Source organism: Coffea eugenioides, chromosome 1 (assembly GCF_003713205.1).
Source record: "Coffea eugenioides isolate CCC68of chromosome 1, Ceug_1.0, whole genome shotgun sequence".
Lineage (NCBI taxonomy): Eukaryota > Viridiplantae > Streptophyta > Magnoliopsida > Gentianales > Rubiaceae > Coffea > Coffea eugenioides.
In genome coordinates, this window is record NC_040035.1 from 40,664,538 (window position 1) to 40,677,141 (window position 12,604).

General features: G+C 35.7%; 1 protein-coding gene across 2 annotated transcripts; it reads left to right on the forward strand.

The window, feature by feature from the left end:
* The first annotated feature begins 210 nt into the window (after window positions 1-210).
* Window positions 211-8,712, forward strand: LOC113763387 (outer envelope protein 80, chloroplastic). 2 transcript variants are annotated; one of them, XM_027307180.1, is made up of 11 exons: window positions 211-452; window positions 767-833; window positions 966-1,001; window positions 1,121-1,265; window positions 1,725-1,883; window positions 1,979-2,049; window positions 2,127-2,205; window positions 2,361-2,476; window positions 3,010-3,157; window positions 7,329-7,398; window positions 8,031-8,712. In XM_027307180.1, exons 1-11 carry the CDS (start codon window positions 419-421, stop codon window positions 8,177-8,179), a joined length of 1,074 nt encoding a protein of 357 aa, XP_027162981.1. In that variant the 5' UTR covers window positions 211-418; the 3' UTR covers window positions 8,180-8,712. The 2 variants fall into 2 exon arrangements, with proteins under 2 accessions (XP_027162981.1, XP_027162974.1); XM_027307173.1 differs by having other exon boundaries at window positions 212-452; window positions 8,022-8,712.
* Window positions 8,713-12,604: the final 3,892 nt, after the last annotated feature.

The window sequence follows — 12,604 nt, forward strand, 5'->3', positions numbered from 1 at the left end:
AAATTTTATGTATGCATATCCATTCGAAACCCATCAGTACATATTCCATCTACTTATGAATTCTTGTTTTGGGTGAAAATTAATTAATATTATTGGGGACAGATTTCTAAAGCCCAAAACTAAAGTGCAAAACCAGAGATTTAAAAAAAATTTATAAGCAGCAGAATTTGCCCAACTGGTCCCCCAAGTACTGCAAGAATAGGGAAGCCATCTCATAAAGAAAGAGATAACTTCTCTTCTCTGAACACTTCAGATTCTCCCTCTGTTGATTCTTCTCTTGGTAGTATTAGTAGTTACTGTATTTTGCCAACAGAAACAGCTACTTGCTTGTGTAACTGAAACGCCGTCATTTTGGTGGAGTACCCAATGGGGCACTGAACAATAAAGATTGAGGATTTTTGGGATTTGAAGTAATGGGATGGGAGCTCAGAAGAGCATTCATGCTGGCAATGGTAATTTTTATAGCTCAATTATTTTGTTTCCCTCTTTTTTCGCCTTCTTGACAGTTTAATTTATCTGTGAAATGATATATAAAATATTGTGAAAAACCCATTAGGATAATTGAAGAAGCGTGATTCCAAAGTGGCATTTGTGGAGAATTATTTATTTTTGGAGGGATTTTTTGTTTCTCTGATTTTTTTTGATGAGGATGTAGCATGCACTTCCCAATTATGAGATTTATTTGGACTAACATTTTTTTAAAAGTTATTAATAGTGAATTGTGATGATAGAAAGATGGATGATAAAGTTTGAAATTTGTATGCAGCCAAGATAGACTTCAATGTTGATTTCACCCACAAATTATGTGCTGCTTTGATGCTACATTCTTCCAGGTTTTTTTTTTTTTTTTCTAATCGTCATTTTCATCTTTTGAGCTTAGTAAAATTTCTTAGTTTCATCCATGTTTAGTTAATTTCCAGTTAAGCTTTGATTTTGAGGACGGTTTGTTTGTTTATCCGAAACAGGAATACTGATAGTCCTCTGTCTCTCGTTATTGGAAGGTATTTCTTGTGCAATTTTAAGTTCAGGAATTTCTTTTTCTTTTTTTTCTTTTTTTTGCAGAAATCGTCTTCTTTTGTAATTAACTGGGAAAGATGGTTGATTGAATGCCTTCTTGCAGTCTTTGCATAAAGCATCCAAATTTATTTGGCAAGAGTGAGAAGCTTGATGTTCTGTGGGATAAAGGACTTTATGACTCCAATGTCTTGATAGCTTACAGGAAGCCACGGCCCGAATGGCTTTCTCAACAATCCTTTTCTATACAGGTTAAGCTGTAACTCCTGACTTTTCTCCTTGTCGTTTTGCTTAATTATTCAAAATTTAGCAAGCATTAGTTTTTTTTTTTTTTTTTTAAAATTTAGTTTGAACTTGATTCTGAAACAGATACTGGGTGAATAGAGTAATTGAATTTGAATAGTTTTCTTGCATCTTTTTTATTGTGGAATAAATTTACCTGAAACTGTAAGTTCAAGAAATCTTAATGCTGAATGACTGTTAGTTCTCTGCCCGTGCATGCTGGTTTTCAGAGAGAGTACTTTTATTGCAACAATTAAAATATTTGAAAGTGGATGCATATCTGATGCTAATTTTCATTGAGATTGATAAAAGCTGCTGTGGGACTGCCTTTACTTTCATACCATGTAATAGCTGGAGCTTTAGTATGGTAGACAAGAGCAGCAACTCGTGAGAAGTATAGAGCCTGACTTGAAGTGCTTTTTATCCAGCATTCGGTTTCTCCAGAAATTGGGGTCCATGGTGTTCCCGTTGACAATTACTCCCGTTCAGGGAGTGGAGGCGTGAATCTTTGTCGCTTTTCTGCTGGTCTAGACTTAAGTGAGCCTGCAAGTTCAAATTGGAGCAGCAAAACGAGTTTAAAGTTTGAGGTAATTATGTTCTTCTGTGTCATCAGCAAAATGGTCTAGTACAAAGCATACCCTTTAACTTATTTTAAGGAATTCAATAACACTATCGCATGCAGCATGTACGTCCAATTAATGATGATGGCCGCTCAATTAGCAGAGATCTTCATGGTTTTCCTGTGACTTGCAGGTAGGAGAGGCTACTAAAATGTGTTTACTGTTTCATGATAAGTTGAAAACTGATTGTGTCTCAAAATTATTCTGCAGTGGTGGTTGTCATGACAGTATGGTGGTAATAAAGCAGGAATCTCGATTTGCAAAGGCCAGTGAGCACAGTTTCACTAGGGTAATGTAGTGTACATTGCCAAAATATGACAGTAGCTTGTAATGGTCTAGCTTGAAGATTTTCAAATCTAATGGCTATTACTTTGTCTGGAATAATAAATGAAACTTATACTGTCTACTGGTGCATCTGAACATTTTGATTGGTTACGGTTTCAGTTTAATCTGCAAATAGAACAAGGGATTCCTCTTCTTTCTAAGTGGCTGATCTTCAACCGGTTCAAGTTTGTCGCATCAAAGGGAATCAGACTTGGGCCTGCATTTCTTCTGACAAGGTGGGCAGAATCTTCTTCTTGTTGCACCGCTACTGATTAGCTGCAAGCTGCAGCTTTGCCCATTTCATGTGAATGACAATATTTTATGACAACTAGAAGGTTGAAGGATAAAAAATGGAAATAGTATAAGAACTAATAGAAAGGGAAGGAAAGATGAAGTTTGTTTCATGAACTTGTGTGAGAAGCTTTGTCTTGATAGTGTGGAAATGATTAGAAAGTACACATGCATTTGTAACAACACCTTTTAATGGAATTTCTTCTTTTGTTTTCCTTTCTTTTTTTTTTTTTTTTTTTGCTCGGGTGGGGAGAATGCTGTTCAGGATAGAAGAGAATATGCTCATTGAGTGCAAGAACCTTTAACAGAATATTTATTTCAATTTTTTTGCCAACTGGCTACATCAATAAAGCCTGCTGCTTAATGCGTGGCTGCCAATCTCATCACCAGCTACTAGTTAGCTTATGAACAGTAGAATTTTACTTTCGACTTTTGTGAGTATGCCTTTTTCCATTGCTCACTCTTTTCTTTCTGATAGCTTTACGGGTGGCTCTATTGTTGGAGATATAGCTCCATATCAAGCTTTTGCAATTGGAGGACTTGGTAGTGTGCGAGGATATGGTGAAGGTGCTGTTGGTTGTGGAAGGTCTTGTGTAGTGGCCAATACTGAAGTGACATTGCCTTTGGTATGTACTGATATTAATACTAAAAACTATTTATTTCAGTCTATCCCTAATTATGTCTATAGTGTCTCTATATATGTTCTGCTTGCATAAATTTATCTTCATCCTTGAGAAAGCTGATTTTGTCATTTAACTTTCATAATGTTCTGAGGATCAGATTCATTTCACCGTTATTCCCATTATAACAAAGGAATAACAATATTCATGAGCCAATTGGCCATAGAGGTAGACCTCCTATTTGATAATCCTGCTCTCCATGTTGTTTGACAAAGTCTTAAGTTCTTTAAACAGTTTATTAATATTAGCTTTGACAGTAACACAATTCGTAACTTGAGCGTATTGCTTTTGCTGGCCTTGAAGGTCCTCTGAAATGATGCTTGTAGGACAGGGAAAAACTTGAAACAAAAAGCTTGTAGTAGCAAAGCTATTAGAATTGGCATATGAAACTTAACTCTTGATCTATGCTTTAATGCACATTCTTTAGTCTACGTTCAACATGGTCAGCTTTTGTTTGCTTATCAAACATGTTAAATATAAGAATTGGAGCTTGTTTGTTATAAGGCATGAATATGTCTGTATCCTTAGATATTGATTGAAGTGGCATTGACAATGACCAAAAGAAGCTGCCTCAATCAGTCATTAGGATCATTTAACTTGAATAACGGAAGCTAGTACCATATCAATAGGTATACCTTCTTCTGTTCTCTCCAGCATCTGGAGATAAGTTGATCCCCGACAATACCATGCAATTTTTATTTCAAAAAGACGATCCCATGCCATCCTCAACTGTTTATGATTTTTAGATCATATGAGGTACAAGTGTAAAGGCTTTTGTCCAACACGGCAATTTGGAGTTTGAGTTGACTTTGTAAAGTCCAAGTAAAATACAATGCTTTTTGGCTAAAAGGAATATTTTGAGATTTTTTAATTACTTGAGGTAAAAATATTATGACCCCTTGATATCAAAGTCCAAGTAAAATACAATGCTTTTTGGCTAAAAGGAATATTTTGAGATTTTTTAATTACTTGAGCTATGATAAACATGCTGAAATTGTTAAATGGAAACTGTTTTGTGAGGAGAGTTTTGGTTGCAAGGACAACTCTTTACCAATCTCAGAATACCCTGCTACTGGTAGTTTGGTAGGTGTTACCCAGCATGCTCACAGGACAAACATCAAGTGTAAACACACTCCTTTGATGACATTGGACAAATTAATTATAGCCTATCAATTCTTAAATTATAGCCTATTAATTATAGCGTCTTAATTATAGCAAACATAACACTGACTGACTTATTGAAGATGCCCTCAGGGGCAGAGAACCTATGCCAATTCATGAGAAGATTAGAATGTCTTTAGGTTCGGGATTCTACAGTGTGTCAGCCACTGTATCATTTTTCGCCATTTATGTGTTAGTGATTGGTATGGCACATAAATACAAAATTAATCTCGTAGTCAATTTTGGTCTGCAAAAATCGGTCTCTCTATTGTAAAAGCTGGCTTCCTCTTGGTATATACTCATTAACTTCATAAACTGGTTTGCTAGACAGTTTTTAGAAGAAAACGTTATAGCAGTTGAAATTGGTTTTGCTGCTTTTATGTTTTCCCAGCTTCCCCAATGCCCTGACAATCCCAGTTTAGTGCTGAACCTGCGCTGGGCCAGAAAACGTGGCCTTGTTGGTCCGGTCAAACTAGCCAGTCTGTAGGATGTGTCTCTAAATTATAGGTTAGTTGTCAATGTGACAGATACACATTTTTCTATTCTATTGATGTTCATCCAATGTTTCTATCTCGAACCATGACTTGGATATTCGTTGCCTATACTAATATTTTTCCCCGGAAGTGACACCTTAAGTTGATGTCAAGAAAATGGGGCATTTCAGTGATAGTGGGGCAGAAGACTAAAGGGAACTTTAGCTAGCAGCACAAAGTACTATGATCGATGAAAAGAAAACATAAAAGTTTGAAGGGAATTAGCTTCTAGGCTGTATCATAGCCAAAGAGAGCTGATTCAAGCTTTACAGATTAGCTGATTTATAAAATAAAATAAAATAACCAAAAAAAAACACACATAAGCACACCTTCTTGCTACAGTAGATAGATGGCTACTTATAGGGCTTCAAACATATAGTTGACCTAAAATGACAAGACGAAAATACCTTAATGAGGCACATGCCTAGGATGTTTGCACCAGATACACAATTTCTATACTGCTACACTTAGCAACTAAGCATAACGGATGCATACTAAACAACAAAACAATGAAGACCGAAAATACCCTGCATCAGAGTATGAGAAGGATATTCTAGGGAAACACAAGCAAAGATTGCAGGCAATCTTTTTGAATTAGTAAAACTTTAGATAAATTACATGAGAATATGCAAGTGTATAGGCTCTGTCTTTTCAATACATTAGTCACCCAAGGCGTCACTCATGAAAAATGTAAATAAATGGGAGGGAGTATTACTCATAATGCAACAGTTACTGTGAACTGCTTCTCTAAGGATTTTATAGATGACAGCAACCAACATAGAATGAGCATTCCTTATTCTAACTAGATGCATTATAATTCAGAAAGATCAAGATCAAATATTCATCTAGCCTTTATAATGTTTATTTTGTCATTAGCCATGGCATCTGTATTCTTTAGAAATATTTGTGGATAGTTTTGAACATGTATGTACATGTTAGTAGTTCCTAATATTGTAACGACATGTTCGTTATTCAAAGTTAGGCAAGTAAACTTTTGATATTGGAGAGTGAAATGGAGACAACAAGAGTGAATATTTTCAAGTAAACTATTACTAGTTGACTAATTACTGTAGTGGACTACTGTACTTGGTTTAAACACTGAAAATAATGATGTGTTATTTTATCAATGTGAGAAGTGGAGTGAAATATAGTCAAAGCTGGAAAAGTTATCTGAGTTGGTGTAGCTGAAGCAATTTAAGGGGGCTAAGATGTTATTTGGTCAGCAGCGGCCTTTACCTGATGTATAGCTGGATTTAGATTACTCATTAAGATGCATAATACCAGCTCTGGCCAGCTTACCTTCTTCAAAAGATCCAAGAAAACTCACTGTCCCTGATTTGCTTTCTGTTATCTTTCATTTCAATACTTTTTTGGTTTTTTCTTTGTAGGTTTTTTTTGGGGCAGGGGGCCTATTCTTGTAGGTGATTGTGGCAACAATGAGTAGTAAATTGCAACATGCTATATTTGATTTGTACTTTACCTATATAGCTTAATTTTTCAATTACTTACTAAGGCGCACCATACTAGCTCTGGCAAACCCACCTACTTCAAAAGATCAAAAGATCCACAACAGCTCACTTTCCCTGTTTTGCTTTCTCTCAAGTTTCTTCTTCTCCTTCCTTTTTCTTGGTTTTTGGGTTAGGGGGTGATGGCAGCTTATATTGTGGGTGATTGAGGCAAGAATGAAATAGTAAATTGCAAGATGCAGTGTTTGATATATACAGGATGAGAAAGGAAAACAGTGTTCAAGATCTAAGTTGTACAATATTTTTTCATGGTTAAATTAGTGCAGTATCATGAATGGAGTTTGTCATCAGAAAAAAACGAATTCAGTTGCAAGAGAATATATCTTCTGGTTTAAGCATGTAGACCACTGATACTTTGTGGTTGGAGTATTTAATTGTAAACTGGCTTGAACATGTGATTAGAATTTAACCCCCCCCCCCCCCCAACTTTCTCCCCAATCCCCAAAAAAAAAAAAAAACCCTGTACTGTTTTGCCTTCTGTTTACCCTTTGTTTTGGATGTTGCATGTGCTTCAGTTACATGCAGAACATCATGCTTTTTGGGCCGACTGGATTTGGTTTTTGCTTTGAAATTTATCTACTTATGGTTCTTCCTTTTCTTAATTATGCATTTGATGCATCTTTTTCTTTTTTACCTTGTTTTGTCAACTGAAAACTAGTTTAGAGTCCTTGAGCCTGTGCTCTTTCTTCCAGTCTCTCGTGTTTATCCTTTGCATATAGATACAAAACAGGAGCTTCTTGGTTGTTGATTTGTTATTGGTTCGTGGATAAATTTCATATTTTTATGCATGCCATAGTCTTGCTTAATTGAATGTGTTCTTTCTTTTTTTGTGTGTTTACCTTGAGGTAAGATTCTGCAATTATCACATCTTCTAATGGCAATACCTTTTATATCCAGAACCGGACGATTGAAGGTGCTGTTTTCTTGGATTGTGGATCTGATTTGGGTTCTGGTCGATATGTGCCTGGTTTGTTCCATCTTAAACCTATTGGCATACTTGCACACATTTTCCTAGAAATTTACCTGCGAGTAGATTGCACCAAGTATATGTTTTTCCTAATTATTCTTATGAACTTGAGGATCTGGTTTACTAGTCTAATTTGAGAGCTTTTTCCACCTAAATGCTGGTTAATGTGTTGACTTTTTTGGTGCATCTTTCATCAACAGTACATAATTAAAACCCAAGATAAGTTGGTCAACCCTCCTGATGTTCTGACAAATATGTTCCTTTGGTATGAATATTCTTAAATAGTGGTACAAGCTGCACAGCAGTGCCATGACCTTCATTTAGGCATAACCAGTGAGCAGAGTGCCACCCCACTTATGTATGCATAAGTTTGGCCTTTTTAATAATCGGGGCAGTGGCTTGTCCTATATACAAAGTTGGTTTTACAAGATTACAGGAAAAGAAAAAAGAAGAGAAGAGAAACTTGAATTCACACGGTGTAATTCTTGATTCAATTGTCAGCATTTCTCAAAGAATTGCCATGTATCTAGTGTTTTTATGTGCCATTCCATTCCTTAAATGTCACTCCTGTGTTTTTTGTTTCAATTTCCATTTGAATACTTAGATCTGCTCCCATATTTTAGGGAATCCAGCTCTCAGGCATGGTAAGCCAGGAAGCGGAGTCGGAGTTGGATATGGCCTTCGGTTCAAGTCATCTTTAGGACATTTCCAGGTTGATTATGCTGTCAATGCATTTCAACAGAGAACTGTGTACGTTGGCTTCAATAGCATTGGCTCGTAAATAGCCTTAGTTTCACAGCTTGTCGACTTTGTGACAAAGTTGATGTTGCCAAGGTCTCCCAGTCAAAGCTATTCAGGCTCAGATTCTGGTTCAGGCTAAGGGTGCTAGAAACTGCACAGCTCTAAGACATCCTCAAATTATGGTTCTGTATGTTGGAGATTTAGATCATAGAGCAAAGATCATTGACGTGGTACATATCAGGAAATTGACACAAAGGTGTAGATTGAAACTATAAATTTCCATAGTTCCCTTTCTTTGGACTTCACTTCATGGAGAAGAGAGTTATAGACACATTAATTTGATGTTAGAGAGGGACACACACAATGTCTTGACAAATTTGACATACCAGAGAGTCAGAATGAACAGAAGTTTCCATGGTACTGATACTTGGGAAATCCTTTCAACCGATTCCATATGCAATTTGAAATTTTGGCTTTTAAGGAGATAAACAACTTGACAAAGTTTGCCTCCTGATAAACGATACTATTCTGCTTTCAAATCTTGGATTGATTTGTTTGGAATGATTTCCTTGAGCCATTAGACCTAACTTTTCTGAATTTTGGAAGTCAGAAAATGCAAAGAAAGATAATAACACACAATTTTGCTTTCACATCATGTGGGGATAGGTGTCTGAAAAATTAAGGTTTCACGATTCTTGAAACCGTGTAGGATCATTTCACCGTTTGGATTAGCTGTTTTTGTGTGTTTTTTTGAAAAAACTTTACTGTAACAGTGTATATGAAAAAATTTTGTATGAGATTTTTTTGAGTTGTTTTTGTTTATATATTACTGTAATATTGTATTTGAAAAACTTGTTTTTTAAAAGTAGGGAAATCCAAATGGAGTTACGTTTTCACGGATAATACTTGTAGCGTGACCAAATTTTGGCCCTCATTCAAGAAGTGTGAGATGTAACCAAATCTTAAACTATGGAATGCTCCACAGGTTCAAGGCAACAAAAATCATCTCTCTTTTTCCTTCACGGATTTGCTAGGCTGACCTTGCCTCTTTTTAAAAAAATAAAATAAAACATCATAATTTCATTAAAATCTGCTCTAATTGCAGAAGTTATATTATTAAACATACACAGATATCAAAAATCAAATCAAAAGAATGGATACTACAGATATAAAGAACTGACGAAAATTACACTGTAAAGCTGTAAAAAATATATTTTAAAAAATGAGACAAATAATTGGTAGCCTGACCTTGCTTAGACCATTTGATTTTGGTAATTAGTTGAGTCATTGCTTTCGTACAACCAACCCATACCCTTCCACTCCTGACTCCACCCCATAACTTAGCAACAAATTTGGTTAGCAAATTACAAATTATGCTGTACATGGACAAACGTTGTTGGTGCCCAAATCCCTACTAAAGCACTTGCTTTTCATCACCAAAAGTGATTTAGCTAATAGCTATAGACATGCCCCTCACAGGGCAACTCGTTTGGTCACGGTTCACCCGCAAGGATTCGAGTCCCGTGGTTAACGTGTTCGGGGGATGGGACCTCTCCTTCCGGGTGGGAGTGGGATTAGTCGGACCCGTAAGAATTGACCCGAACACCCACTCCGTCAGCCAAAAAAAATAATAATAATAAAAAATAGCTATAGACATGAAACAATGACCTTACTTTTCACAATTTTAGTCCATTACTACAATTATTTACTTAGTTGTGGTTTGGTAACAAAATTCCGTCTAAATTATGAGCAAAAGGTCATCAACTTGAAAAAAAAAATTCCCAAAAAAAAAAAAAGATACTCATTATCTCTATTTTTTTTAAAAATTCTTCAATTCATCATCATCCTAATTGGGGTCCCTAAATTTGTTTCCTGACCAAAGTTTTGTTGTTACACAGGAGCTAAAGCCGTTTATAGTTCTATTGATTAGCGCAAGAAATACTACTGTATAGCATTATACATGATTTGTTAAGCCTCTTAAGAATAGTCCTAGTTGATAAGATTACCTACAATAAATAGAGAGATTACAATATAAGAGACTACAGCTAACATAAAGTTAGAATGAGCTCACACATAGTGAGACTTGAATCTTGGTCCTATTAACTTTTTAACTTCTCATCTTGCTTTATGTCCCATCCACACGTACAACTTCTCCATTTTTCAAAAGGAGCTAAAGATGAACATTGAGTAGTATTTCTTTTGGCTATCCCTTCCTTGTGCTGTGCTAGCCGACCTAGCTCGATTTTCGCCCTTTTTGCTGTGTCCACTCGAAGATTTTATTCCTTTCCTAGCCCTTCATCTTTCCTGTTCCTTTTTGACATTAACACTTTCGGCCGCTTGAGAGACTTACTATCTCTCTGAAAGTAGTGTCACATAATTTGGCATGGCATCGATTATTACTTTTAGGATTAATTTTTTCTATACTGACAATGTATACACTGTCAGTTTTAAATGAATGACAATTATGTAAAATTTAAATTTAAAATTTAACTTTTACGCATGTTTTATGATTTATGAATCTAACGGTAACAGTGTATATACTATCAGTGTATATAAAATTTACCCTTACTTTTATTACAACAATCAATAAGAAGCTTTTGCTTTCAACCTTGACTAGTAGTCCAAGACCTCATCAGTGGTATTATACTGCCCATTTAAATAGTAATACATCAGAAGAAAAATTGACACATTTGGATTCAAATAGTTATGAACAGCAATCGGTAGTTTTGTCTACGTTTAGATTGTCAATTCTAAACAATAATGTCAAACTCTTTGAGCACGTAGCTTGCAGATAATTTTGAGACTTCATAAAACACACCAAGATTTGATGTCTAAGTTGTCAATTTGAGTTTATTACGAAGACTTTATATAAAGAGAAAAGTGTACTTGGACCGAACAACTCAATCTATGATTGATGTCGCGTTCAGTTCAAGACTGCAGGAATCTGAAATCATGAAGTTCAGATGAGGGCTTTGTTCTCCTACTGCCAGACTGCATTTTGTTGGATTGGTGTTTGAATGGTTTAAGGTTTTACCATTCTTGAAACTATGTACCATAATTTCGTACACCACATTGTTTTCACAGTAAGTACATATATTGTGTGGCTTTGACCTTAAAATTATAGAATTGTTAGATACAATGTTGTTAAACTCGGATCGGATAGCGACTTGACTAAACTATTGGGTTAGGAGTTAACTGATTAGGATTGGTTAGATCGTTCTCAAAAACCTGCTAACGTTAGCATGATGTTATAATTATTTCATATTTTTATAAGTTTCAAAAATATTGAAATTAAGTTCTTGGTTATATTTGACCAATCATGAAAAATGTTCCAAAAATATTAGACTTGCAATCAAATATATACCTAATATTTATATATAAAAATGTAAATTCATGGTTAAAATATATCGATTCTCCAAAATTACTTGAAAAACTAAATTAAAACAAATTAATGCAAGTTGGAATCACTGATGCTAAATTAATAAGATCATAGGGATGAAAATATCTTGATTTAGAGATCATTTAGAAAAGCGAGTGATTTTGATATTTACACTAAATGGATGGCAGTTTCTTATTCCTATTAATAAATGAAAGTGTTACAATTTAGGTAACTTAAATTATGTTAGGGAAAAAAAGAAAGAAAAGTTTGAGAATCGGATCAACCAATCGGATCGGGTCACTGATTTAGCTAGTTTTCTATGGTTTCGACTGGTTTTTGACTAAAGCGGCTTTATACTACAAACCAATTTGGAAAAGATGGCTGGTTCACGGTCAGACTGATCGAACCGGCCAATCTAGTTCGGATCTAACAACACTGGTTAAATATAACTAGATTTGAAAATGCCCGAGAATTAACTACTAGGCTAATGGCCAAAGAGTTGAACTCCCGCCTAATAGAACAGAGTTTAAATCCTGATTTGCAGGTTTGGGGGTAGAGAGGGAATCGGGGAGTGGGGGAGGTTCAAGAAGAAAAAGGGGACTTTGAATTCTTGAATTTATGTTGAAATAAGCCAAAGTTGATCTTTTTTCCCCTTTGTTTCATGTATTTGCGAGGATGGCCTTGCTTCGATCATCTCTATTTTGGTTAGTAACTAAGCAAGAAGTTGACCCCGCGTGAATGGTCCAGCGGTAGCGCCTCTCACCGGTGACCCTTGAGGTCTCAAGTTCGAGTCTCCGCTTCGCTGGATTCCTCCGCGCACTTAACGTGTTCGGGCTCCGGGCTCGGGCCGCAGGGGATTAGTCGGGCCCCGTAAGAATTGACCCGAACACTCCTGTGTCGAAAAAAAAAAAAAAAAACTAAGCAAGAAGTTCGATTGTCAAATTGCAAATTATGCTGCCGGTGGACAAACTTCAATTATCCAAAATCCGTACAATTTACATAAAGTGATGAACTATAGACATATGTCAACGAACTTTATATTTAAAAACTTAGTCCACTGCTATAATTATTTCTTTAGGTATGGTT

Bases quoted from the DNA above. Each gene is read 5' to 3' on its own strand.
- LOC113763387 (XM_027307173.1), top strand. From the start codon at position 419: ATGGGAGCTCAGAAGAGCATTCATGCTGGCAATG. The intron at 1,002-1,120 runs GTATTTCTTGTG...GCCTTCTTGCAG, and splicing joins CTGTCTCTCGTTATTGGAAG to TCTTTGCATAAAGCATCCAA. The intron at 2,050-2,126 runs GTAGGAGAGGCT...ATTATTCTGCAG, and splicing joins GGTTTTCCTGTGACTTGCAG to TGGTGGTTGTCATGACAGTA.